The sequence below is a fragment of the Zalophus californianus genome, chromosome X (genome assembly GCF_009762305.2).
Source record: "Zalophus californianus isolate mZalCal1 chromosome X, mZalCal1.pri.v2, whole genome shotgun sequence".
Taxonomy (NCBI): Eukaryota; Metazoa; Chordata; class Mammalia; order Carnivora; family Otariidae; genus Zalophus; species Zalophus californianus.
Window position 1 is genome coordinate 120589301 of NC_045612.1, and position 27808 is coordinate 120617108.

Genomic DNA, 27808 nt, shown 5'->3' on the forward strand with positions numbered 1-27808 from the left:
ACTGCCAGTGCATTATAAAACAAAACCTCAGAAATTTCTTTTTGATTAACTGTGTGTTGTTGTTTAAATTTTTTTTTTTTTTAAGTAAGCTCTATGCCCACTGTAGGTCTTGCGAGATCAAGAGTCGAGTGCTCTACTGACTGAGCCAGCAGCAGGCACCCCTGTTATTGTTTTTTTTAACTAAAGAGGTACTCTTTTTTCTAATTCACAGCTTTGGTTAAAATATTGAAAAATTTCTATCTACAGCAAAGAGCTTTGGGGCTTAATAGTCAGGTTTTAAAGTAGAATATTGATGAAGAGTAGTGAGGCATTGCTTTTCATGCCAAAAACAGAAAGTCACAACTGTTTTCTCTCTGCATACGGCATTGTAGGTTTTGGCAATTCTACAAGGTATATCTCCCTTGTTGATCTGGCATTAAAAGATCTGGCATTAAAAGAATAGAGAACCTGGGACACTGTTAGTTTTCTAATAAGAAATGACACGTAACAATAAAGAAAGACGTAGGAAGGGTTGATAAACAGAAAATGCAAACTAAGTCAGAAAGGATGGCCGAAAGGGTCAATTTAATATAGACTGGAACAGTCTTTCCTTCTTTGATAGCATATAAGAGATCACTACATAACCCAAAATCTTATTATGACAATTATAACAATATTTTTATCAGTCCAGTTCGAGTTGTGAGCATCAGAAACAAGACGTGGATAACATAAGCTCAAAGCACCTGGCTGGCTCAGTCGGAAGAGTGTGCAATTCTTGATGTTGGGGTTGTGAGTTCAAGCCCTACGTTGGGTGTAGAGATTACTTAAGTAAATGAATAAACTTAAAAAAAATAAACTCAAAGGAATTAATGAAAGGAAATATGGTTGTTCATGAAGGCTGTTCACGAAGGTCTTGAGACCCATGGTTGGAGGAAATGCTCCCAGGGTCAACATTAAAAGTCACATCACAGGGGCGCCTGGGTGGCTCAGTCGGTGAAGCATCTGCCTTCCGCTCAGGTCATGATCCCGGGGTCCTGGGATCGAGCCCCACGTCGGGCTCCCTGCTCAGCGGGAAGCCTGCTTCTCCCTCTCCCTCCGCCCCTGCTCCTGCTCTGTCTCACTTGCTTGCTCTCAAACAAATAAATTAAAAAATCTTTAAAAGAAATAGTCACATCATAGATCGAAATACTAAAGACACCGCTACTTCCACCACTGAGGACAAACACTGAAACTTGCACAGTGGACACCACCAGTGTGGACTTGAGCTGCCTTTGCTAGAACTACAGCCATTGAGACCTCTAACGACCAGGGACACTGGCTACAACCAACGTGACTTAGCATCAGAATGGATTCTTGGGGCCCCTGCTTCTCCAGACCTAGAGCCACTAATTCAAGGACAGGCGTGGGTGTGCCTGGCTGGCCACATGCCCCACCCCTGGCTGCCCTGAAGGAAGCTGGAAAGGTGAGTCTGTGGCATCTTCAGATTTTATGGTAGGGTGGGGCTCTGCCTCATGACTTGGGAGAGTCCCCACATGCAGGAAGGCAGTTTTGAAACCAGGAGGTGACCTGCTCCCCCCCCAAAAAGAGTAAAAGTCCTTTCTGATATCTTTGAATCATCAGACAGAGAAGACAGAAACGACATTTATAAGGAACCTACCCAGTATTAGGCCCTTTGCTTAGCACTTTTAAAGCCGGTTATCTCATTTAATTTAATTTAACTTAACTTAATTTGATCTAATTTAATCATCACAACGATCTTTAAGGCACATACGATTTCTTTCCATTTGCAAGGGTAGATTCTGAGGCTCAGAAAGACCACACAACCACGACGACCAAATTTGCCACCAGGTTTGTCTTGGGTTAAAGGCATATGTTCTTGAAGAATGAAGAAAAGCATACTTACTAGAAAGTTATATACCAAATGTTTCCCATTTTATCTTGTGCACCCTGCTACCAGGAGCCCCCAGGCCTTTCCCGAACTTCCTTATTTACAGGTCTAAATTCCCTGCTCGACTCTCTAAAGCCCCTTCCAGGTCAAGACAGCGTCTTCTTCTCTGATTCTATAATTAGCCCACATGGTGCCAGAGCACACGAGAGAAGCTCAATCCTTGTTTGCTGAATAAACTGCACAAATCTTGAAAATTCATTTCTACGCTGAAAGGGGAAATGCTGAGGTAGACAGAAGTGCCCTGTGAAGTCGCATAATTTAACAGCTGCCCTGTAGGAAGTTATGAAGGAAACAGTACAATGCACCATTTTAATACAGAAGGAGATGACGTCTTTAGAGGAATAAACACCCCAATATGTGAGTCATCCTCCAAGAGCTCTGGGCATTCGAAGTCAGCTGTGCGGGAACACCCTGAGAGTAAAGAGAAAGAATTAAACTCTTTTTCTTACCTCACCCAATCTATCATCTTTTCAAGCTACTCATGTGTTCTGAATTCCAATCCCCTTTGCCAAAAGCCCTCGCTTAGCAATTTTTTCGGATAAAAATAAAAATCCTCTTAACTTGAAGGGCCACGGTACTGTATAAATTTCTCATGTATAAAGAAAATCTTAACTCATATTTCAAAGTGTATTCCTCTATATTTTTCCACAATGTTGATTCCTTAAGAGGCCGGAGATGTAGGTTAGATAGAGGGAAACATCTCAGAGCCGGCAGTTAATAGCTGGAACGGGTTGTGAAATTTTCCTCTCTGGAACTCTCTGAAAGCGGACAGATCGTCATCTGTCTTGGATGATGTGATGCAGTCCGCCTGCGAGCACTGGGAACAGGCTTCAGGGCTTTCCAAGGTCCCTCCCAGCCTGGATGATCATCACCTTCACTATCAGATCGTCTTCCTTTAGCATCGAATTAGCCCCGATTTGGTGTCCGGCTTGGTGGCAGAGCACTACGGGGACCTTGTGTTTGCCCTCTAAGAAATGAGTCTTTAGTAACCCGGAGAAGGGACTCCTCCAGCATGAAGCAAATGAACAAATGAAGACAATTAGCCCAATTCACAAATGGGGCAATTTACAACCTGTGCAAATTCAGGAGAACACCCTGGGCATCGGGGACCAAGTGTGTGTGAATGAGCAGGGTGGGATTTGGGGAGAAGAGCAGATTTCTACAGCATCAGCTTTTCTCCGGCGGAGGCAGTGAGGATGAGAGCGTTTAAAATGTCAAGACACAGATCATTTGGCAAAGGGCAGGGGTGAAGGGGAGAGCGAGAAGGGAAGAGAAGAGAATAAGCCTCTCAGCCACGTGATGAGACCCTGAGACCCTTCAGAAAACTCAGGCAAAGTGACAGACAGGCTGTTTCCAGACTGTGGGAGGAAGGAGGCTTTGAAGGAGTGGGGATCTCAGAATGGAACCAACCCAAAGAGGGGTTCAGAGGGAGGGGGACACGCTGCCGGCACATCGGTTCTGCACTGGGCGGCCAGGGGCAGACTGCTGGCCTCACCTTTCGGCAGGCCACCTACATCAGAGGACAGTGAAGGGGTTAAGGCAGGGGACCGTCGGACAACACCGGGGGCAGCGGCATTAAAGATGACCGAGGTTGGAAAAGGGTCACAATAATCAAGATCTACCTCACCTTTTCCCTCCAACGACATTTGGGGCTGGATCATTCTGCGTTATTGGGCTGTCCTATATGCACTGTAGGATGTTTAGCAGCATCCCTGAGCTCTGCCCACTCAAGGTGAGCAGCATCCCCTCTACTCCAGTTGTGAACACCAGAATGTCTCTAGACACCGCACGCGATGTGCCCTGGAAAGACGGCAGGTGGGAGTCGGGGGTGGGGGGTGGGTGGGGAGTAAAACTGCCCCACTGATATCCGCTACTAATAGACTATTTAGAGGAACTTCACCATTTACCCAGAATAGAATGAATGTGTCTCTCACCTATGGATTTGAATAAAAACAAAAGGAGAGCAACGGAACCAAATGTCAGTACGTGCACAAAGAGAAAGCCAAACTGGATTAAAAGCCTGAAGAGCACAGATTTCCACCCATGATTTCTTTCTATCTCTGAGGACTCCTCAGAAAACACTGCTGTTGGTGTGGCCCCGTCCCAACTAGGTGTCAAATAAATTGATTCACTTCCTTGAATTAAATCTTTGGGCTTACTAACGCGCAAATAGTTGTGGGAGAACAAGCATTTTAAAGTATCATTGGTCCTTAATGCCTTGGTGTAAATTAATAGGTCACCAGAGTCCTTCAGAGAAGCAAGTACTTTTGTTCCAGTTTTGAGGGGAACAAAATTAAGATGGGTAAGCAGGTTATCCTCTCCCATAGTGAGTGCTGTCCCTGCCCTTCAACCCTTTCTATAGTGTCACGGGGCTGGAAGCCTGGAAACTACATTTCCCAGCACCCCCTTAGCAGCAAGGCTCCATTTACATTCTCCCAAAGAAAGTCATTCCCAGAGACGTGGTAGGGGCAGAGAGAGAAGACTGTTCACTGACTGCAGCAGGAACAGACGTGTGCGCAAGGACGGCTGATAAAAGCAGAGTTTTGCTGGGATCTTCCAAGCGGCTTCCTGCAAGTCACCCCAGTAAGTGCTGAAGGCTGCTGAAATCCCAGGTAGTGGTCCCCTGCCTACCCTGTACTTCCCCTGCCTAGTTCTGGACACTAGAAAGGTTTCCCTGACTTTCGATCACTATTCTTCCCACAGTGCACAAGCCAGTAATTCTCTATATTCAATCCCTTCCTGCAGAGTGGTTTCTGCTTACCTTATTCAACCTTGACTCATACACGGGCGAAGCTATAAGATAAGGGCGTGGGAGACCCGGGCAGTGCCAGACACTAAGGAAGAAAGGGGGACATCGCCAGGAAGTAGGGGACACTGTATTAGTTTCCCAGGGCTGCCATAATAAATAACCCCAAATCAGGGGGCTTCGGACAACAGACATTTGTTGTCTCACAGGCTGGAAGCCAGAAGTCTGAGCTCAAGGTGTCAGCAGGGCCATGCTCCCTCTGAAGGCTCCAGGGAAAAATCCTAGATTAATAATCCTTCCTTGTCTCCTCCCATTTTCTAGTAGCTGCGGGCAATCCCTGGTTTGCAGCTGCATTACTTCTGGTCTCCATCTCTGTCTCCTTCTCGTGGTGTCTCTGTGTCCCTGTCTTCACAGGCTCTCTTTCGCTGTCATTACGTCAGAGCCCGCGGTTAAAGCCATACGCCCTCATTTTACCTCTATTCCATCTGCGAAGAACCTGTTTCCAAATAAGGTCACATGAATCCTGATGGGAGGGGGGGGGGAACACTATTCCACCCCGCAGAGGCATCCAAGACCTTCTTGCTCCTTCTCTCCCAAGGCCAGTCCCACCCCAAGGGCTGGTGCCCTGAGCATGTTGGGAAGTAGGCCCAGCACCGGAGCAGATGTAGTGTTTTTACAAGGAAACCTCCAAATCAAATGTGAACACCGGTCCCCCAAGTGTTTCCTACAGGCGAAGTTATTCCTTCAAAGCGCAGGATGCTTACATAGCCACACACAGGCCTACTCCAGAAAGCTGACACATAGCTTGATATATGTCAACATTATTCAGTTCATCCATTCAACAAAAATATTTTGGCACCAACACACACACAGCTCTGAGCTAAACCAAAGAAGGGCAAGAGACTGTTGTTTAATTATTGACGTGATCTCAATCATTCTCATACAATGAGCGATGAATATAACCTTCTAGAGTTATCCAAAATGTTCCATGTGCACTGCCCATGAGATACACACTGTATTGTACGTGTGGGCCAACTTCTCCGCAAATCTCTCGTCAGTCAGGATGAGGATTATAAAGAAAACCTGGCACACCCGGGAGGCGCTGCAGTCTGGCAGGCTTTAGGACAGGAGGGTTACAGCCAGAAGCACAATGGCCTGAGAGGGAGGGAAAAAAAAAAGAAAGAAAGAAAGAAAACAACGCCTCGAGCAGTGAAGGACAACAAATCTCTGGGCAATAATCGATACCTAGGCAAATACTTACGAAATCATATAAGCCATCAGCATGTTTATTAGCTCTTTGCAACAACTGGGGAAAGAAACAGCTCTGTTTAATTTTCAGATGAGTTCTATAAATAAGCACATTAACGCGAAGGAGGTTGCCTGAACTCAGAAACATCTCTTCGTTAATAAATGTCATCACACAGCTATGGGAAGCAGCTTCCCTTCCGACACACCCTGCGGAGCCACCGTCCTTCTCCCCTCTCCCGCCCGGAAGTTGCTCATTAGCCAACGGGGTTCTTCCGGACTCGAAAGAAACGTTAGCTTCTTGGCACTTCATTCACTGAGCGTTAGAGCTCAAAGCACCTCTGGCACGCCAACGCACCTTGGTTGCATCACCATCTCTCGCAAGTGGGACTATTCTAGGACTTGAACACAAAGCAATCGATCGGAGGACCCACCAGAAATAGCAGGTTAGCAAGGGGATTGTGGACCACCCCACATTTTCTGCCCCTACTCTCAGGCTATTAATCACATCACCCTACAGGCAGCACGTCTGTGGCTCAGTCATCGCTTTTGTTGTTGCTGTTGAAGGATTTAGCAGAAACAGGAGACGAGGGTTTCCAGTTGTTGTGCCACATGGAAGTAGGGGTTCATTTTTTCTAATGATAAGAAATATCACATGCTCTTTTAGAAATACTGTGAAACTACAGAAACACTGAAATCCATAAATTCAAAAGTAGTAACACGAAACCTTACCATCCATAGACGACAACTTAAAATGTTTCTGTTCTCATTTCAGACTTTAACATATATATATGCACACGGGGAAAAGCTGTCTTTTAAGAAAAACTTACACATTGTTTAGGCACTAAACTTTAGAACACCTTTCTAAGCTGATTCTGATAGTACGGGCGGCTCTGCACCTTTTGTTTGCAACTATTTTGCAAGGCTGGAAGCGTACATAACTGGAAGCAATGCAAAATAATACTTTGCTACAGACAAGCAAATGAAGTCCGGAAGGTGCAGGTGCAACCAACTCCCTTTCTCCCTGCTGAAGAAGCCAGTTTGACAACCCTTGGCAAATTCACTTCACTATTCCTGATCCATAAACATGTTTGTTCTTCGCATTCCCTGAATGCTCCTTTGAACTGTTCTAACATCTTATTGATTCCCTCACTCATAATGAGTTGAATAAAATGTTTAACATGTGTCCATTTTATAACTGCACAAGAGTCATTTTACTTTGTGAAAATGTAATACACACATTATTTGGGGGGGCAACAATGTGATCCCACCGTAACAACTTTGCCGTAGCCCACTTTATTCTTTCAACAATGCGTCATAGCTCTTTTCCATGATGATGATATGGATCTGTAATGAATGCGTACTATTCCAACCACATGAATGTTCCACGCTGATGGTTATTTAGGTAGTTTCTAATATTTTGCTGTAGTGAACAATACCACACTGAGCATCCTTGAACAAAATTGCACACCTGTCCAGTAAATTCTTTGGGTGCATTTCTAGAAGTGGAATGGCTGGGTGAAGATACCTGCAAATCTAAACACTGTTACCTAGCGTGGGCAAGCTAGACACAAATACACGCCTGTGAACACCCAGTGAGGATCTATTTCTAGTAGACTAGCAAACTTAACCGCCCAGCAGGCGAGGCGGGTACCAGAGCTACATTACCCAGGCCTCTGTAAGACCATAGAGCTATGATCTCTGATGGGAACTGAAGTGTGCTCACAGCTCACTGCCTGCTCCCAAGCTCTCAACACACACACACACACACACACACACACACACACACACACGTTTTCCGAAAATTTAAATTGCCTAATTTATTGAGTAAAGAAATGTTAGTGAGAAATTGGGCCTGGCGCTAGTTAGTTTAAATAAAGCTGGCTCTATGAGATGGCTCGCTTCTGATATAACAGACAGAAAAAGTCACCCAGCAAAGCTGCATTGCCTGACAATCAAATAAGGACTCAGTGGGGAGGGGAGAGAAGACGCAGCCATTGTGTTAAAACAAAACAAACCCCCCAAACCCTGCATCTGTATGAAGATCTTCAATCAGTACAAAGTATCTAAAAACAATCTAAAAAAAATCACTTAGATACAGGAACCAACTTCAAAAAATGCTTTAGTGTATATTTCTAAAACTCAAGAGAGTTCAAGTTATTACTCTGGCAACATTATCCCCATTCTTTCTAATCTGTTTTTTCCTAGTGACTTATTTCTATGCATTGATTTCAAAACAATTATTTTTTCCGCTCTAAGTGAGTCAGAGTAATTTTCATCTTCAGGTTTCTTTTAATTTTATGCCAAAGGTAACACAAAGCCGGGAGAAGTCTGCAGGTCTAATGGGGATGACATTTGAATGTCTTAAGAGAGTCAAAGAAATGGAAAACCAATCACACTGGGAGGGCAGTTAGATATCTCTGTGGGGGAGGAAGTCCTCTGTGCACAGCTGGAAGAAGCATGGAAAATGCCACTGGAACCAGCCCTGTAGGCATCACCCGGGAGCTGGTGAGAAATGCAGAATCACGGGCCCTCCCAGACCTTCAGAATCGAAAAGCTTCAGTTTAACAAGACGCCCAGGTGATGCGTGTGTACGTGAAAGATGGAGAAACACTGGTCAGGAACTAGGGCTATTACTAGCGATCGGTATTTCTCATCAGTGGCACGAGAATGAATAAAGACCAGGCCCTGTGCCTCCCTGGCTGAAGGAAAAACGGGGTGAAGGGAGATGGGAGGCCCAATTTGCCTTGGTGAGAATGATTTTTTTCCTTATTGGATGTCTTTTAACCCCAGGAAGGTTGAGAATCAAGTGTAGAAACGATGGAATAAATCAATCCCACAGCATTAATATTCTTGTATTAGGTTTAGAGTTAATCTGTATATATTTACCATTATAAGCACGTTTTATTACTTAAGAGAATTTGGCATAGAGATTAGCTAATCTGGTCTTAGAATTCTAATTTAAAATGTGTACTTGAGGGGCGCCTGACTGGCTCATCGAAAGAGTGTGCGACTCTTGATCTTGAGCCTCACGTTGGGTGTAGAGACGACTTCAATAAATATATAAATAAACTTTAAAAATAAAATGTGTCCTTGAGTAACTCGTTTAGATTTGGATTTATATGCTAAAAGATAGTCTGTAAATGGGGCTGGAACATTTAAGAGAACCAAACACTTGTATCTGTAAGTTTAAAACATTAGCATTATAAGAGTAATTTAAATACTTGGAAGGATTTCTTAGACACCTGAGGGAATGTCAAAGAAATACAGAAATGCCATTTTAAATGTATGAAGGAATTTAATTTTAAGTCTTCCTAAAAGTGACTATGAAATTTTGCTAGATTTAAATTTTTTTTTAAAAGGAAGACACCGGATTTTGAATACATAACTTGAATATACAGCTTACCAAGTTAGTCCAAAACCTTGCCCTCAAATAATCTTTTCTATGCACTAAAATCACCCTCAACCCACGCACAAGAAAATCACATTTACAGCCAGATGGTGCAGCAGGGTCTTTGAGTACCCAGAAGCACCATCAGCAAGCTTACCTTCTTTGGCGCCTAACTTCAGCTTCCACCCAACACATGTGCCCGTTTCTCTTTTCCACCTTCTCCCAGCTTCCCTGGTCCTCCACAGCAAGCGATCAATGGAAACCCAGAGGAAGACCAAGAGCGAACACATTTCTGGGGTGCCAAACGTCTAATTGCTAGTGCTATGCCAACAGCAGTAATCTCTTGCGTTAGCATTTCGCAGTTGGTAAAAGAATCTCCGCTTTGTTTGGTCTAAATAACCCCATTTCATGGATGAGGAAATGAAAGCTTAAAGCATCATGAGTAAGCTCTCTTGGGGTTACCCCTGAAGACCCAGAGTCCACTCATGGTCATTTTGCTGTTTCCCAAGACCCATTTCAGCAAAGGAGTACAGAATGCTCCTCACATTCAGAGAAAACCCCAAGAGTAATCTGTAAGAAATACATAAATATATGTATTTGAAAAGAACTGATACATGTGAGACATACATGCTAACTTTTGTTAAACTGTAATGTGTGATAAACTAATGTTAAATTAATGAAACAAGGGGGCACCTGGGTGGCTCAGTCGCTGGGCGTCTGCCTTCGGCTCAGGTCGTGATCGCAGGGTCCTGGGATCAAGCCCCGCATCAGGCTCCCTGCTTGGCGGGAAGCCTGCTTCTCCCTCTCCCACTCCCCCTGCTTGTGTTCCCTCTCTCGCTGTCAAATAAATAAATAAAATCTTTTTAAAAAATTAATGAAACAAGGAGGCCATTAAGGTGAGGTGGCTCTAATGTCAACAAACCAAACTCTAAGCCTCTGCGTCATGAAATCAGTACCTAAGGACAACCGATCACAAACAGCCAACTAGGCTTGAAGCGATAGCCAATCGATAATCTCCTTTCTTAAAAAAAAAAAAAAATAGTAATTTCCTCTCTTTGCTTCCACACTTTCTCTATATAATTCCTTCCCCTGGCTTCTGTCAAGGACTGTTCCTAATCACTTCCAGTTTGGTACTACCCAATTTGAACTGATTTTTATTGTGCCTCGGTTTACCTTTTAACACTAGAATATTCCATTTCATGATGGGGCTCGATAATAGTGTTTCTTACATATCTGTAAGGACAGTTCGTAGAAAGTTAAAGAGGCTCCTACTTTTGTAACAATTCAATTCAATTTTAAGTGTGTTTCTCTTTGCATTCTAGACAGTTAAATTTATTTTTTTAAAGATTTTATTTATTTACTTAAGAGAGAGAGTGAGCACAAATGAAGGGGAGGGGCAGAGGGAGAGGAAGAAGCAGACTCCCCGCTGAGCAGGGAGCCCGGCAGGGCTGGCTCGATCCCAGGATGCCGAGATCATGACCTGGGCGGAAGGCAGATGCTTAACCAACTGAGCCACCCAGGCGCCCCTAGATAGTTAAATTTAAAAAGGGAAAGAAAGAAACACAGATTCAAATGTCTGCTTATTTTCTATTCAGAGGCTCTGTTTCATAAACAATTTGTACTCTATCCTTTTTTTTTTTTAAAGATTTTATTTATTTATTTGACAGAGAGAGACACAGCGAGAGAGGGAACACAAGCAGGGGGAGTGGGAGAGGGAGAAGCAGGCTTCCCGCCGAGCAGGGAGCCCGATGCGGGGCTCGATCCCAGGACCCTGGGACCATGACCCGAGCTGAAGGCAGACGTTTAACGACTGAGCCACCCAGGTGCCCCTGTACTCTATCCTTAAGTGGCCACACACTTCCATGCTCCTTTTTATCTATGTTTGTGTACACAGACGTGTGCGTGCACGCGCACACATGCACATAGCTTCTTTCTGCAGCAACAGAGGTTCTGGATGAGAAGTCTGTACTAAATCTGATTCAGGCTCCTGCAAACAATCCAGAGCATCCACTGGTCCAGACGCGGCGGGTAAACGGCCATATCCTCTTCTATTTCCTTTTCTCATCACTGATGTGATTACTGTGATATTGTGCCCTAGATGGAAGCTCATCCTGTGATAAGCGTTTGCTCCGTCCAAAACCAAAACCGGAGGATGAATGTGAGGGCGACAGGGCCCAGGCCAAAGCAGGCAGCCCTGTGACCCACAAAAGCACCACCCCCATCCTCGCCCTCAGTGATGTCTGTGACCAGCGCTACACAACCTGCTCGGAAGTCAGAAAATACACAACATGCTAAGTATTTAGCAGTTAGCTTGGAGAATCTAGAAACGAGGTCACATTCAGATTACTGTGGCCAGACTGCCAGAATCCTGTGCAGAAAATACGAATTTTATCGGCTCTAAATTATACTCACAGTTAAATTATAATCTAACAAATATCCAACTTTTAGTTTACACACAGGACTAAAACCCCACTTTCCACTGATGCATTCATTCATGTTTCCAGAACATTTCCAGAATGTTTCCAGAAACAATCTTTATGTTTCTCTTCAGGTCTATCTGTCATGCCGGGTGCCAGAGAAATACGGATAAATAAGCTGTGACATCTGCCCTCAAGATGCTGATGGTCTGATACATTTATATATATATATAATCCATATTATTATATATATTATATATAATATATATTATATATAATAATCTATAAATGTATTTATAGATTATTTATAGATTGTTTTTATCTAAAATATAGATAAATATACATTTATAGATTGAAATATACATTATAGATTATAGATCTATAAATCTATAGATAGATTTATAGATTGTTACACAAAAGATAATATAGCATTTTTATTTTTTATTTTTTTAAAGATTGTATTTATTTATTTGACAGAGAGACACAGTGAGAGAGGGAACGCAAGCAGGGGGAGTGGGAGAGGGAGAAGCAGGCTTCTCACTGAGCAGGGCGCCCGATGCGGGGCTCGATCCCAGGACCCTGGGACCATGACCTGAGCCGAAGGCAGACGCTTAACGACTGAGCCACCCAGGCGCCCCAACATAGCATTTTTAACAAGTATACATCTCTGCAGGAAAGGGTTAACCTAGTTGGCCTGAGCTGTTTGTTATCTTAAGGCAGGTCAGCTTGCAGGAGTGGCCCCTGGCTGGCTTCTGGGATCTCAGTTTCAGAAAAGTTCCCTATGCTAACAGGTTGTTTTGCCCACCTGGGGCTCGAAACACCTGCTTTCCTTGGGGGAATCCTGAATTTCAGTAATAGTGGCCAGACCTTGTGATGGTGTGACCAAACACCAATAAAACCCCTAGGCACTGAGTCTCAGATGGCCTTTCCCAAAAGGCAGAAATACCATCAGGATGTGAGCATTGTCCTGCTGGGGGAGAGAGCACTCTGTGTGGCCTCATTCAGGGACAGCATGGATTTTTCCAGACCCTGCCTGTGCCTTTTCCCCTCCCTGGTTCCAATGCGCATCCTTGCTGTGGAGCAGTAATAAGTAAATAAATAAAACTATACACACGACTCTATGCTGAGTCCCCAGGAGTCCTTCTAGAAAATTACCAAACACGTGGGTGGTCTTTTGCCCTTTTTTTTTTTTTTTAAAGTAGGCTCCATGCTCAGAGTGGACTTGAACTCACAACTCTGGGATCAAGAGTCGCATGTTCTACTGACTGAGCTAGCTGGGTGCCTCCATGCAGGTAGTCTTTTGGACCCCAAAACAATCCCACTGTCCCAATAGCCTACTATTTGGATTGATATTTATACATTAGTGCACTCCCAGACAACCAGCCAGTAAATTTGAGAGTTTGAGATAAAATAAAATTTAAAATTAGGTGAAATAAATAAATCACTTCTCCAAGTTCATTTTAATTTTGACTCACCTGCCTGTATAGTCAGTGTTTTTTAAAAACCAGAAAATCGGCTGCGACCAGGATGGCCGGGAGACTCGCCACCTTCCTCAAGGATGCCTGGGCCAAGGAGCCGGTGCTGGTCGCGTCCTTCACCATCGGGGGCCTCGCTCTAATTCTGCCCACCCTCAGCCCCTTCACCAGATACGCCACCATGATCAACCAGGCCACGCCCTACAACTATCCAGTGCCCCTCCGAGATGATGGGAACATGCCCGACGTGCCCAGCCACCCCCAGGACCCCCAGGGCCCAAGCTTGGAGTGGCTGAAGAACTTGTGAGCACCCCCGGTGACATGGAGGAGGCCCCTCCCCTGAGCCAATAAAATGCGAAAAGTGACCCCCCCCAAAAAAACAGAAAATCTATACAGTATTTCACAAACACACAGGTATGTATATAGACACACAGACACATATATGTGGTCATGACATTGAATTTAAAAGTTGGAGCTGCCCATCAAATGGCATGAAGAGAAAGGACAGAATTAAGCCAAAGGCAACATGACTTCTATTAACCTTTCAGCCTCAGTCTTTCATGCAAGTTATTTGGCAAATTAAATGATCTCGGATAAAGGGGAAAGCCAGCATTGGGAACTTCATTTGATGTTGTCATTGTTTTCAAGGATTAAATGCAGGGCTTGCTATCAGCACTATCCAAGTGCTATGCTCAGAACAGGAAAGTGTGAAAAGAAACAGTATTCCCTCTGAAAAAGATCCATCCGGCTTCTTCAGCATGGCTTTGCTCTCGTTAGCTCTTTTTTTTTTCCTTAAAGAATCTAAAATCCTGGGTCTTCAAGATGGAATTAAAAAACACTAAAATTGGGGCACCTGGCTGGCTCAGTCAGTAGAGCATATGACTCTTGAACTCAGGGTCGTGAGTTTGAGCCCCATGCTGGGGGCAGCATTTAGTTAAAAAAAAAATAGAAAACACTAAGACTACTTCTTAGGGCGCCTGAGTGGCTCAGTCAGTTGAGTGTCCGACTCTTGGTTTCTGCTCAGGTCATGGTCTCGTGGTCGTGGGATCGAACCCCACGTTGAGCTCTGTGCTCAGTGAGGAGTCTGCTTCAGATTCTCTCTCCTTCTCCCTCCCATTCACTCTCTCTCTCTCCAATAAATAAATAAAATCTTTTTTAAAAAGATGGCTTTTATAACATTTTCTTAAATACTAACTTAAATCATACACAGAACATCCAGATTTTATATAATGATACTTCAGTAACCACGAATAGTCCCCAGACTTCTTTACCTCCAACACCTATAACATGTACGCTTGATACTGGGGCAGCCATCCCCAAATTGTTTTAAATCTCTCTGCGGTTCCCCCGTAGAACTGTATGCCTCACCTATGCTAGCTTTCTTTTATAACTGGAACACAAAGGTGGTATGTATATGGGTACCTAAGTTAATTTTAACCCATATCCTAAAGCTAATTAGGTCAGAATTAAGAGCCCCTAATCAGGAATCCACACTTCAGCTGTGTTATCTAAATCCACACCAGGGCCTCGTTCATCAGCATAAGGGGTGTCAGACCTCGTTCTCGAAGAAGTGGTACTGCAGAAATACGATAGCAGACCCTACTGCCCCTGCATGAGACAAGAACCGGAAGTGGGCAAAACCAGCAGCCGAACAGCCGTGTGGGAGCGATACTCTCATTTCTGCCAGACCATCTGGTCCTGCGCCCACCCCTCACCCTCACCCACTACCCACTGGACAGAGGACTCGGTGCCCGGTTGGCCACACACCTGACACCAGGTCTGTTTCCAAGCGGACTCTTCAGGCAGGTACTGTGCAGGGATGTCGCTAACCTCACAAGGAAGAGGTAGCAAATCTGTTCTTTTTTTCTTTTCCTTTCTTTTTTTGCCAGCTCACTAATTAACATCTATACGAACCCTGATCTGAGACTTGCTTTCACTATAACATACCACCCACATGCCGGGTTATGGAAAAAAGAAATATAGATCTCACCTGCCTCTATTGGTTAGCCTTTTACCAAAGACACAAACACTTTTCAAATTATCCAATTAGCATAAATCCCCTGGCAATTACTCTTTCCCCTGCTATTTCACACTGGCCCGGGGCCCTAAAGGCAGGGATGTTCGTTGCAATAACTGAATGTACAGCACCTAGATATTTTTGACATTAAAGGAATGTTTGATAATATTCTGCAGGAAAAAAAGGGATTAGTTACCAACAATTCAAGAGGGTCATCAAGCCATAGTCAGAAAATGACAGGGGCGCCTGGCTGGCTCAGCCGGTAGAGCATGCAATTCTTGATCTCGGGGTTGCAGGTTTGAGCCCTACATTGGGTGTAGCGATTACTTAAAAATGAAATCTTAAAAAAGAAAAAAGAAAGAAAATGACAAAGTTTTTGAAGTTAATAGATTTATTCTAGAAGCTTATTATGTGTTGCATAGAGTCCATAGCACAACTGAGAAAACCATCTAGCAATCCAGAGACAAACGAATAGGTGAAAAACATAAGAACTGATTTGGGAACCAGGCACCAAAAGTTCCCATTTGTCATATTTGACATTGCTCTCCACCTTCTGCTGGCTCTTTGTTCTCATTTTGTACCATTTTTGCCAATGCCTTAAAAGGAAGATGCACACTTTTTTTTTTAAGATTTTTTTTTAATTTATTTGACAGACACACACTCTTTTTTAAATCTGGAACACTCATTATATTTTCTTTCAAGACAAAATGTTCTCAGCTATGTATCCACTAATAAAAAGTCAGATAAACATATATGCTACTTTATGGTGTCTTAACACCTTCTACTGAGTTCTTCCTCAGAAGAAGGTGAACCCTTTTCTAGAGCAGTTCTTTTTTTTTTTTTTTTTAGATTTTACTCTTTTAAGTAATCTCTACACCCAACATGGGGCTCGAACCCACAACCCCAAGATCAAGAGGCGCACGCTCCTCTGACTGAGCCAGCCGGGTGCCCCATGGAGAAGAAGTTCTTAAGCTGTAGTCCCTAGACTAGCAGCATCGGCATGGTGTGGAAACTTGTTAAAAATGCAAATTCTCAGGCCTAACCCAAAACTAATGAATCAGACGCTCTGGGGATGGGCCCAGGATCCAATTATAAGAAGCACTCCAGGTGATTCGGATGGACGCTAAAGTTGGGGGATCACCGTTCAACATTTGGCACACGCCTGGTTCAACTTGGAAACACTTACTGCAGATGCACCCAAATGGTCCTCTTTAGAGGTAGGGGAAACAGATGACAAGGCGGATCATCCTCTGTCATGCCTGACTGACAAGTGAAGGAGAAGCGATCGTGCAAAATTCACAATTCCCTTCCTCCCACCACATCAGACCCTGCTTTAGTGTGCAGTGCTGCTGCCAACTTTGCACACACTCCCCACTTATCAGCCACCCACACCAACAGCTTGCTACGTGCAGAGCTGCAAAACGCCTGTTGGTACCTAAAGAATACTGCCTCTCCTCTATACCAGCACAGAAATAACAAAGGCAACTTAATTAAATCATCGTGGATGTCCAGGTCACATGGTATCCAGGGGCGTGGAGGCCAGTCACTGCAGTGCCACCACAGGGCTCTGAGCTCCAGTTGGAAGAATGTGCCCAGAAATTTTGGTTGTGTTTCAAAATGTGATAAAGTCGATTCAACCAGCAGAGAAGAGACAGCTCATTCAAACCAAACCCAAAGAAGACGCATAATGCCTTGAAGGGAAAGCTCTCTCATAAAGAAAGAGTTGATTCATAAGCAATTGGTGATTTAATTGATTTTTAATAGCCTTTATTTTTAATTTTTTTACTTTTTAAATAAGACATGGCTTTATTTTTTTTTAACATTTATTTATTTATTTGAGAGAGAGAGGAAGAGAGAGCAAGCACTGCCCACGCGTGCCTGACTCACAGGAGGGACAGAGGGAAAGAATCTCCAAGCAGACTCCCCACTGAGATGCGATTCTCAATCCCACTGAGCCACCCAGGCACCCCAATAACCTTTAGTTTTTAGAGTAGTTTTCAGTTCACAGCAAAATTGAACGGAAGGTACGGAGAGTTCCCATATAAATGGGTATTGGTTTTTGTTAAATGCTTCTTCTCAATCTATTGAAACAATCATGTGATTTTTCTTTTTTAGCCTATTGATGTGATTGATTACACTAATTTTCAAACACTGACGCAGCCTTGCTTACCTGGGGTAAATCCCACTTGGTCATGGTATATAATTCTTTTTATACATTGTTAGTTTCAATTTGCTGATATTTTGTTGAGGATTTTTGCATCTGTGTTCATGAGAGTTATTGGCCTGTAGTTTTCTTATAATGTCTTTGTCTGTTTTTTTGTTTGTTTTTGTGTTTTCTTTTTCTGTTCTGATTTTTATATTAGGGTAATGTTGGCCTCAGAAACAGGAAGTATTCCCTCTGCTTCTATCTTCGGGAAGAGATTGTAGAGAATTGGTATCATTTCTTCCTTAAATGTTTGGTAGTAGAACTCACCATTCATCTGGACCTGGTGCTCCCTATTTAGGAAGGTTATTAATTATTGATTCAATGTCTTTAATAGTTATAGGCCTATTCAGGGGCACAGGGTGGCTCAGTCGGTTAAGCACCCGACTCTTGATTTTGGCTCAGGTCATGATCTCAAGGTCATGAGATCAAGCCCCACGTCTGGCTCCATGCTCAGTACAGAGTCCGCTTGAAATTTTCTCTCTCCCTCTGCCCCTCCCCGACTCAAGCATGCGTGCTCATGCTCTCTCGTTCTCTCTCTCTCAAATAAATAAATAAATAAAAATTTAAAAAATAGTTATAGGCCTATTCAGATTATTTCTTCTTGTGTGAGATTTGGCGGATTGTATCCTTCAAGGAATTGGTCCATTTCATATCTGTAAGCACCGAGGTTTTCATAATATTTTTTTATTATTTTTTAAATGTCCACGGGATCTGTAGTGATGTGCCCTCTTTCAATTCTGACATTGGTAATTTGCGTCTTCTCTCTTTTTTCCTTAGTTAGCCTAGCTAGAGGCTTATTGATTTTATCAATGTTTTCAAAGAACCAACTTTTGGTTTTTAGTTTTTCTGTGGAAGAAAAAGTAAATTTCATCCACTTGTTTAGAGAAGACTGACTTGGAGACAACTAAAATACAGTATGATACAGTCGATAATGTAAAAACTTTATGAAGGGACAGGGAGGAGTAGGGAAGGCCTCATCAAAAACAATGGAATCTGGTTGAGAAGGACAAATAGGAATGGTGGCACATGGGCAAGTGCATTCAAGGCATAAGGACCTGGGTATACCACTTGTTTATTATCAGGCGGCCAGTGTCTTCCAAAATAGTTCCTCCAAAAAGCCTATTTACTTACATAACTGCCACCTTTTCCGCTCTATTATCTTCTTTCAATAATCAGAGGAGAGAAAATTATGCTGCATTTTCATATACAGGTAAGATGTACTCAGATTTTCTAGATGCCCCTCATAGAAACTCCTTACTTTAGCTCCCTATACTCACTGCTGTGCACGGTCTTTGAGGAGATACACATGAAAGATTACAGGGAAAATATGAAGATGTATTGACGCGCTTGTGGATATAGTTTTCTCCCAAAAAGTAGGTGGAGAAAAAGATACTGTTGGAGAAAAAAGATACTGTGCAATGGTGCAGGTAGAGAGAGTGGGAAAATTCCATATAAAAAGACAGTTATAACATAGTTTTATTTCCTTCGCAGAATTCATGGCCCAGGGGCGCTTGGGTGGCTCAGTCAGTTAAACGTCTGCCTTCGGCTCAGGCCCTGGCATCAAGCCCCACGTCAGGCTCCTGGCTCAGTGGGGAGTCTGCTTCTCCCTTTCCCCTGTCCCCCCTTGTGCTCGCTCTCTCTCTAATAAATAAATAAAAAATCTTAAAAAAAGAGAGAATTCACAGCCCAGTTTTCATTCTATGAACAGAAACATCATTATTTATTTTCCTCTTAATGAAATTCTCTTTCTATCATCATGTCACATACCAAAGACACATTTGAGCCTCGGCTTTCTTTAGTATTTTGTTGTTAGGAAGTCACTGTTGCCAATTTTGAATAGCCAAGGTATCAAAATATACTATGGCTGTCATCACCAAAAATTATTTAAGTCCTTTCTTTGGGATACTGTCGTATTGTCATATGACATATAGTAAGTAAAATAGAAAACAGCACCAACAAGCACTTTGGGAGATTCCATTTAAAGATTGCTATTTTTAAGTAATCTCTACACCCAACGTGGGGTTCAAATTCACAACCCCAAGATCAAGAGTCACATGCTCTACCGACTAAGCCAGCCAGGAGGCCCTGGGAGATTCCATTTAAAAATTAATAATTATTATATGGAGCCATTTTTTAAAACCAAAGATCCCAGCCACTCGCAAGTACTATAAAAGTATGACAGTAGGAAGGAAGAACAGACTACCCCTGCTTTCTTGTTTGAAGAGAATGCCATGCTTCACGAGACACAGGCATTCTAGATATTAGCAGGGAGGACTCTAATTCTAGTCTTATGATCATGGTGTGCATTGCTGGTGAGATTTTTTTTTTAAGATTTTTTTTTTATTTATTCATTTGAGACAGAGAGATAGAGAGAGCATGAGCAGGGGGAGGTGCAGAGGGAGAGGGAGAAGCAGGCTCTCCGCTGAGCAGGGAGCTGGATGTGGGACTCGATCCCAGGACCCTGGGATCATGACCTGAGCCAAAGGCAGAGGCTTAACGACTGAGCCACCCAGGCGCCCCGCTGGTGAGATTTTTAACAGGTGTTTTACATGAAGTACAGAGTTGAAATGCCTTGGGGTAGAGGCAATGCAAGGAACTGTATGCAAACAATAAAAGACACAAAAAATACAGATTACTCGCCTTTAAAATTATTTATGGTGTGGGGCCCTGTAATTGTACCTATGGGTTTCCTTTTATAATCAATTAATCATCTTTCAAATGTGAAGTAATGGGTAGCCAAAAACATCATCTGCAACTCTGCAGATCATCTGTCATTCCCCTTAATCAGATTGGACTTGACAGCCGTGATTTCTTATTAGAGGGAATTTTATGACCAGGGGTAATGTAATTCAAAAACTACCAAAATGTAATGATTTCTGGTGAATATGCAATAAAGTTATAGTGGGATTTGATAAATGGAGCCCCTGGGAATAAACTTGAGTTCCTTAAACTATCACCAGCATTAGCACTCCATTTTTCCCCTTTGTTACTTATGGAGGCCAGAATTGCTTACATTTGCAATGACATTTTATTTTTTTTTATTTTTATTTTTTAAAGATTTTACTTATTTATTTGAGAGAGAGAGAATGAGAGAGAGAGAGAGAGCACATGAGAGGGAGGAGGGTCAGAGGGAGAAGCAGACTCCCCACTGAGCAGCAGGGAGCCCGATGCGGGACTCGATCCCGGGACTCCAGGATCATGACCTGAGCCGAAGGCAGTCGCTTAACCAACTGAGCCACCCAGGCGCCCCATATTTTTTTTAAATTTTTTTAAAAAAGATTTGTTTGGGGCGCCTGGGTGGCTCAGATGGTTAAGCATCTGCCTTTGGCTCGAGTCATGATCCCAGGGTCCTGGGATCGAGCCCCATATCCGGCTCCTGGCTCAGCGGGGAGTCTGCTTCTCCCCCTGCCTCTTCCCCTGCTCGTGCTCTCTCTCTCTCTCTCTCTCTCTCTGTATCTCTGTGTCTCGAATGAATAAATAAAAAAAATCTTAAAAAAATAATTTAAAAAAGATTTGTTTCTTTGAGAGAGAGAGAGCACACACACACAGGAGTTGGGAGCAGGGAGGGCAGAGGGAGAGGGAGGGAAGCAGACTCCCCGCTGAGTGTGGCGCCTGAAGCAGGGCTGGATCTGATGATCCTGAGATCACGACCTGAGCCGAAATCAAGAGTGGGACACTCAACCAGCTGAGCCACCCAGGCGCCCCTGCAATGACATTTTAAAAATGAATCAGTGAACAGGTTGCCCCTTTGAGGTATTTTCCATTCCAGCAATTGTGAGAGGGAGTGAGCCGAGGGGGAAGAAAAGATGCGGGCGAGGAGGATGGGTGATTACAGGTGTGGAAGGACTGTTCCAAGAGTCGGCCCTGGCATGAGGTCTAACGGAGCAAGAGAAGGTTCTTGGTTTCATCTTGCTCCACTAATTCTTAATGAGATTCACTTGTTGGGGGTTAATTTTGTACCCATGTCAGAACACCATCCCCAGAATTCTCATTTGGTGGGTGTCAGGTGACGCCTGGGCACCTATACTCTATAAAATCTCCACACTGAGCCTGGGTGGCTCAGTTGGTTAGGTGTCTGCCTTTAGCTCGGGTCATGATCCCAGGGTCCTGGGATCGAGCCCCGCATCGGGCTCCTTCTTCAGCGGGGAGTCTGCTTCTCCCTCTCCCTCTGCCTGCCACTCCCCCTGCTTGTGCTCTCTCTCTCACTATCTCTCTCTGTGTCAAATAAATAAATAAAATCTTAAAAAAAAATCTCCACACAGGAGTCTTTTGCTCATCCATGGTCAATAACAGCTTCCATGGGGACTACACCCATCCTTTACCTAAAACTTGAATGAGTCCTTTGAAGTAGGAGCTGAGGAATTGCGTGTTGCCTCACCCATTTGCCATGAGACATCCTTATATAACAGAAACCTTAGTTTTTACATGAGCATTGACTGGGGGAAATGTGCGATGGTGGTGCCCTTGATGGCTTACGGAGGGAAAATGGATTGGCAGAACTCTTACTTTAATTTTTTTGTAGCTACGGGTGACGGTTTTCATTACAATTTGTTTCAAGGCCGAGCATGTAGTGGGGGTATTTATCCCTTTCAGTATGTGAGCGGCCCCTGGAGACAATGACTTGAACTTTGAAATCAAACTCAGTGATAGTGTCCTACGCAGTGTAGGAATGCGCAGGACACTCAGGGCCATCTCTGTAGGTCTAGTCAGGCAACTATTTTTCAAAAGGCTGCTTCCAAATGTGCATTTGTTTGATGTTCAGGATTTTTATTCCTGTTTCCTAAAGCTGTGGTATGTTTTAAATCGGTGTAGTTCTGTTAGCAAAGAGACGAAAGTAGCCTGGGACTTTAAAAAAAAACCCAACTGGGCCACAGACTGCTTTGTGAGTGAATTCACACATGAACGTTTCTTTCCATCTTTTTTTCCTTTCATGCGTCACCTCCTACCCAGGTGATGTGCTCCATTTTCAATATGCAGTCCTAGTGAAGAATAATTAAAGATTATCAGAAAATTGTGCCCTTCTGATTTTCAAGGAATTTACAGATAACATTTCCTTGATTTGTCCCGGGAGACCTGCCATTTCGGAGAAAACACTACAAGACTTAATGAGCCCCAAACAGGCACCTCAATCCAACTTTAATTTCTAACTTAGTTCAGGGAAGTCAATTTAGAAAACTCCAAGTGTGTTTTCAGTGCTTCTATTTATATTCTGAAGAGCCCTAGACTGGTGTGCTTGTCTTAAAAAGCCACGGACTCTAAAGTGCCTATCCGTGGGGAGAAATGTTAAAGTTACCTCCTTGGAAGATAGAAGGAAGGGATTAAGCCCTTATACTCTACAATTTATATTAAAAATCTTTAAGACCAACCAAAGCTAAGCACAAGCCTGTACAGTGGGGAAAAAAAATCTGAATATTTGGGGAGAAAATTATTTCATGTAATTATTAGGCCAGATTTCAATGTCTAGGTTAAAGAACAGAAAATTAAGTCTTCCTCGAAATAGCTCTTCTTTTCCCAAAAGCTTTAGGACTTCTCTATTCTAGTGAGGATCTTTGAAATAGGAAAAAGGAGGCAAAAAAAACTATCATCTTGAACTTTCAATTAATGTAGATTTATGCCTCGTAGATTTGGGGAGGATGAGCCATGCTGGTTAAGGACAGATGTTGGGCAGAAGTCAGCCAATGTGAAGGCATGTGTCAGCTTAGGCAAGCATATTAGTAATTGATAACTTGTTTATATTAAGAGCAGGTCAAGGCATTCCCATTTCATTTTCTTTTTTTTTTTTAATGTTTTTTATTTATTTATTCATGAGAGTCACAGAGAGAGAGACAGAGAGGGGCAGAGGAAGATGGAGAGGCAGGCTCCCTGCCTAGCAGGGATCCCAATGTGGGACTCGATCCCAGGACCCTGGGATCATGACCCGAGCCGAAGGCAGACGCTTAACCATCTGAGCCACCCAGGCGCCCCCCATTTCATTTTCTATGCTAGCATCCTAGTTGAATGACCCAGAAAAATGTATCCTATGAGTCTCAGCAGGTGTGGTGGGTCTCTCCTTTTTTTTTTTTTTAAGGATTTTATTTATTTATTTGAGAGAGTGAGATAGCGAGCACAAGCAGGGGCAGCGGGAGGGGCAGAGGCAGAGGGAGAAGCAGGCTCCCCGAGCAGGGAGCCTGTGCAGGGCTGGATCCCAGGACGCCGGGATCATGACCCGAGGCAAAGACAGACGCTTAACCGACTGAGCCACCCAGGCGCCCCGGAAGGGAGTACTTTGTAATGTGTTCACGCTGTGGGTTTATATACTATAAGTATATAATATTTATCTATGTATATAAACATACATAGATCGCAACAATGACATTTCTACAAATAAGAGAAAGCAAGCTCAGAGAGGTAAACTGACCCAAGGAAACACAGCTTGTGAATGGCAGGACCAGGCGTCAAACCCCAGAAGTCCAGCAGCAGAGACCCTGTGTTTAACTTCTGCCTCTGTGCAGCTTACTTCAGAAAAGGGTTCTCCATGAACTGCATGGAACTGTAGCCGGGGCAGAGTGTAACCAACTATCCCCCGCCTCCCCTGATAAACTGACCGAAATATAATTGTTAGTTAAGTCAGATGCCCCAAGGTGTCAAATTTGACAAGAAAAATAAGGTCAGATACCACTGGATTAGAAGGGATGTCCTGGCTGAGCTGATTTGCACGTGGGGTGGGTGATTCCATTACAATGACAAGGCTCCATGCTCCTCGTGCTACCTGGTTCTCTTCACCTTTTCAGGCATCAGACTCGTGATTTCACCAAAACTGTCAAGTTTTGAGCAGTACTTATTAAACAATGTACTGACTCAGCAGCAGGACTGACCAGTACAGAAAATAATGACTAACATAGATATGTATTTCCTCTCCTAAGAAACTGAACAGTCTTAAATGAAAGATGGGCCTGGAAAATATAATAGGGTTCCAGGGAATATTCTTCTTTGATTAAAATAATTTCAGGGCAGGGCAATAGGTGTTGGATCTCAGAATCTTGACAGATAGTTTTTTTAAGTAAGAATAAGGCTAAGAATACAAATGTTATACTGAATATACATGAGACAGGAAAAATCTTGCTTGCATACCTGAGAAAACTGAATTTTAAAATTGAGCCAACTCTTTAGAGTGAAGGGAATCTGTTCAGTTATTGGCAAGATTTCCAAATTAAGACTTTTCTCTTACTCTGAGTGGTCACCTCATTATCACTCACAGTTGTTTGCTAAACAGAGTAGACATTTCTTATTGGACTACTCTGCATGCATTACCCCTTCTTCAAGTAACTCCTCCGTGTTTTTCATTTTGGAACTATCCCTCTCTCTCGTGGTCCTTATGGGTTGAGTAGTGCTGACTCTGCTCTCGGATTTGGGGGTAACCAAGGTCACCAGTCCTGGCCAAAGGGAGCACCACCGTGTGTTCGAAATCAGAGACAAGAAAAGTTTATTTGAAATTATCTGGTATCTGCTGCTATTACCAGGAGAGAGGGACACTCTTCTGCAGCTAAAAAAAATACAAGCCTTGAGCTGCCAGTGAACAAAGGCTGCTGAAAAATGGGACTAACCTAGAGAAAACTACAGGCGAGAGGCAAAGATGGAGAGACAGGGCCGGCCTCATGGGCCCGCGGCCAGTGAAGTTGCATAGAGCCTTCTGTTTGGAAGGGCCCCTCCCTTGACTTAATGCTATGCTGTCACCATTTCGATATTCTTGTTTTTTGACCAAGGGACCCTGCATTTTTATTTTGTCCTCAGCCCCACAAATTATGTAGCCAGCCTGACCTAAAGACTTCGGTAAGACCTCTGGACCCAGCCACGTCGGAAGTCAGACCTATCCTGGGTCCTTTTAGTTGTGTAAGCCGATAGATTTTCTTTCTTTCTTTTCTTTCTTTCTTTTTCTTTCTTTCTTTCTTTCTTTTCTTTTCTTTCTTTCTTTCTTTCTTCCTTCCTTCCTTCCTTCCTTCCTTCCTTCCTTCTTTCTTCTTTCTTTCTTTCTTTCTTTCTTTCTTTCTTTCTTTCTTTCTTTCTTTCTTTCTTTCTTTCTTTCTTTCTTTCTTTCTTTTTTTAAAGATTTTACTTATTTATTTGAGAGAGAGAGAGCACGCGAGCAGGGGGAAGAGCAGAGGGAGAGGGACAAGCAAACTTCACGCTGAGCACGGAGCCTGATCCCACACCCCCGAGATCATGACCAGAGCTGAAACCAAGAGTGGGACACTTAACAGACTGAGCCCCCCAGGCGCCCCTAGATTTTCTTTTTTCTTTAAGCTACTTAGGGTTGAGATGTCTCTACATGCCATTTAGTTCTAATCTGAAAGTAGAACAACAACTTAGATGACTGTCTTTATAACCTTCCACCCATTTTTAGTACAAATTCTTCAATCAACTCATAGATAACTATACATCCTTTTTCTAAAACCCTTCGGTTGTGGAAAACTACTTTGTAAGGTAGCCCATTTTGGAAACAACTATAATGGTCATTCATTTATTCATTCATTTATTCATTTTAAGTAGGCTCCACACCCAACGTGGGGCTTGAACTCACAACCCTACTGACTAAGCCAGCCAGGTGCCCCCGAAACAACTATAATATTCTTAAAGTTCTCCTTTTATAAACTTGTACCTATTGGTTCTATTTTTAATCTCTAGAATTATTCAGATAAATCACACCTCCTGCCATGTGGCAGGACTTCAGGTACTTGAGGACAGCTATACTCACATCTGGCAATAATTCGCCATCATTAAGTTAGACCCCAGTTCCTTCCATTCTCCTCTTACTCACTTTCCAAATCCTTGAACATCCCATGCAACATACAGATTGTCAATATCCAAACTGACCGTAAACTCCTATTGTAAACTATAATAGAATTCTTCATTCTCTGGCTTTGGATGGAACATGTCTCTTAACATAGACATAAATGGCATTCCCTAAGGCAACTGGCTCAAGTCAAGCCCCCAGCCAACCAAAGACCCCCAGGACACTGTCAGGTGAATAGCTGTTAGGCCGAACTTCCTCATTTTGCACATGAACAACTGACCGAGCGCAAGGGTCAATAAACTATAGCCAGCACACCAAGTCCAGCCCACCACCGTTCTTGGTAAATAAAGTTTTATGGGAACATAGCCCCGTACAATTTTTTACATACTGTCTATGGCTGCATTCATGCTACAGTGTCAGAGTGGAGTAGTTACAACAGAAACTGGCTGGCCTGCAAAGTCAAAAATATTTATTAACTGGCTCTTTACAAAGTTTGTCAAGCCCTGATTTAAGTTAACAATATAAGCATTTACATTTAGCCTTGTTAGATTTTATTTTGTTAGTTTGGGCCCTTCATTCCCGCTTGGTTAGGTTTTCTCTTAAGTCCATCGGTATGTAACCTATATCTAAACTCTTTTTATTCACAAATGGTCTTGAATATAATCATATTTTATTCTCGATCCCCAGTCTCCACCTAAAATCTATTTTAATTGATCCACAATGCATCGCAATGGGTATTTTAGATCACATAGGAAATTACCCTTTACCCTTAATTTTAATCCACATCATGGAGATCTAACACTGGCATTACCTGTGTTATTCCTTTTTTTTTTAAAGATTTTATTTATTTATTTGAGAGAGAGAAAGAGAGTGAGCACGAGCAGGGGGAGAGGCAGAGGGAGAGAGAAAGGGAGAAGAAGACTCTCTGCTGAGCAGGGAGCCCGATGTGGGGCTCGATTCCAGGACCCCAAGATCATGACCCGAGCTGAAGGCAGACACTTAACTGAGCCACCCAGATGCCCCACCTGTTTTATTCTTAATTGGACAAGACATGTCAGAAAGGTGCTTTCCAATAGAACTTTCCACATTGATGGAAAATGTACATCTGCACTGTCCAAAATGGTACCTACTGGTCACATGTAGCTATCGAGCACTTGAAACATGACTGGCTCAGTCAGTGGAGCATGTGACCTTTTTTTTTTTTTAAAGATTTATTTATTTATTTTAGAGAGAGAGAAAGCGGTGGCGGGGGGAGGTCAGAGGTAGAGGGAGAGAAAGTTCTAAGCAGACTCTGTGCTGAACGCAGGGCCCCGCAGAGATCAATCTCATGACCCAGAGACCACGACCTGAGCTGAAACCAAGAGTCAGGCACCTTAACTGACTGCGCCCCCCAGGCACCCCTGGAGCATGTGACTCAATCTCAGGGTTGTGAGTTCAAACCCCATACTGGGTGTGGAGCCTACGTAAAAAAAAAAAAAAAAAGAGGGGAAAAATGAAGGGGGGGGAATCGGAGGGGGAGATGAACCGTGAGAGACGATGGACTCTGAAAAACAAACTGAGGGTTCTAGAGGGGAGGGGGGTGGGGGGATGGGTTACCCTGGTGATGGGTATTAA

At 43.3% G+C, this 27808-nt stretch overlaps 2 protein-coding genes across 4 annotated transcripts in view; one reads left to right on the forward strand and one right to left on the reverse strand.

Moving 5' to 3' along the window:
- The window catches only part of FRMPD4 (FERM and PDZ domain containing 4), a 551594-nt gene that overhangs the window by 486374 nt on the left and 37412 nt on the right, over positions 1 to 27808 (reverse strand). The gene's annotated exons all lie outside the window — the stretch shown is intronic.
- On the forward strand, positions 13247 to 13571 carry LOC113931319 (NADH dehydrogenase [ubiquinone] 1 alpha subcomplex subunit 3-like). Its single transcript, XM_035725756.1, has one exon. It carries the CDS (start codon positions 13254 to 13256, stop codon positions 13506 to 13508), a length of 255 nt encoding a protein of 84 aa, XP_035581649.1. The 5' UTR covers positions 13247 to 13253; the 3' UTR covers positions 13509 to 13571.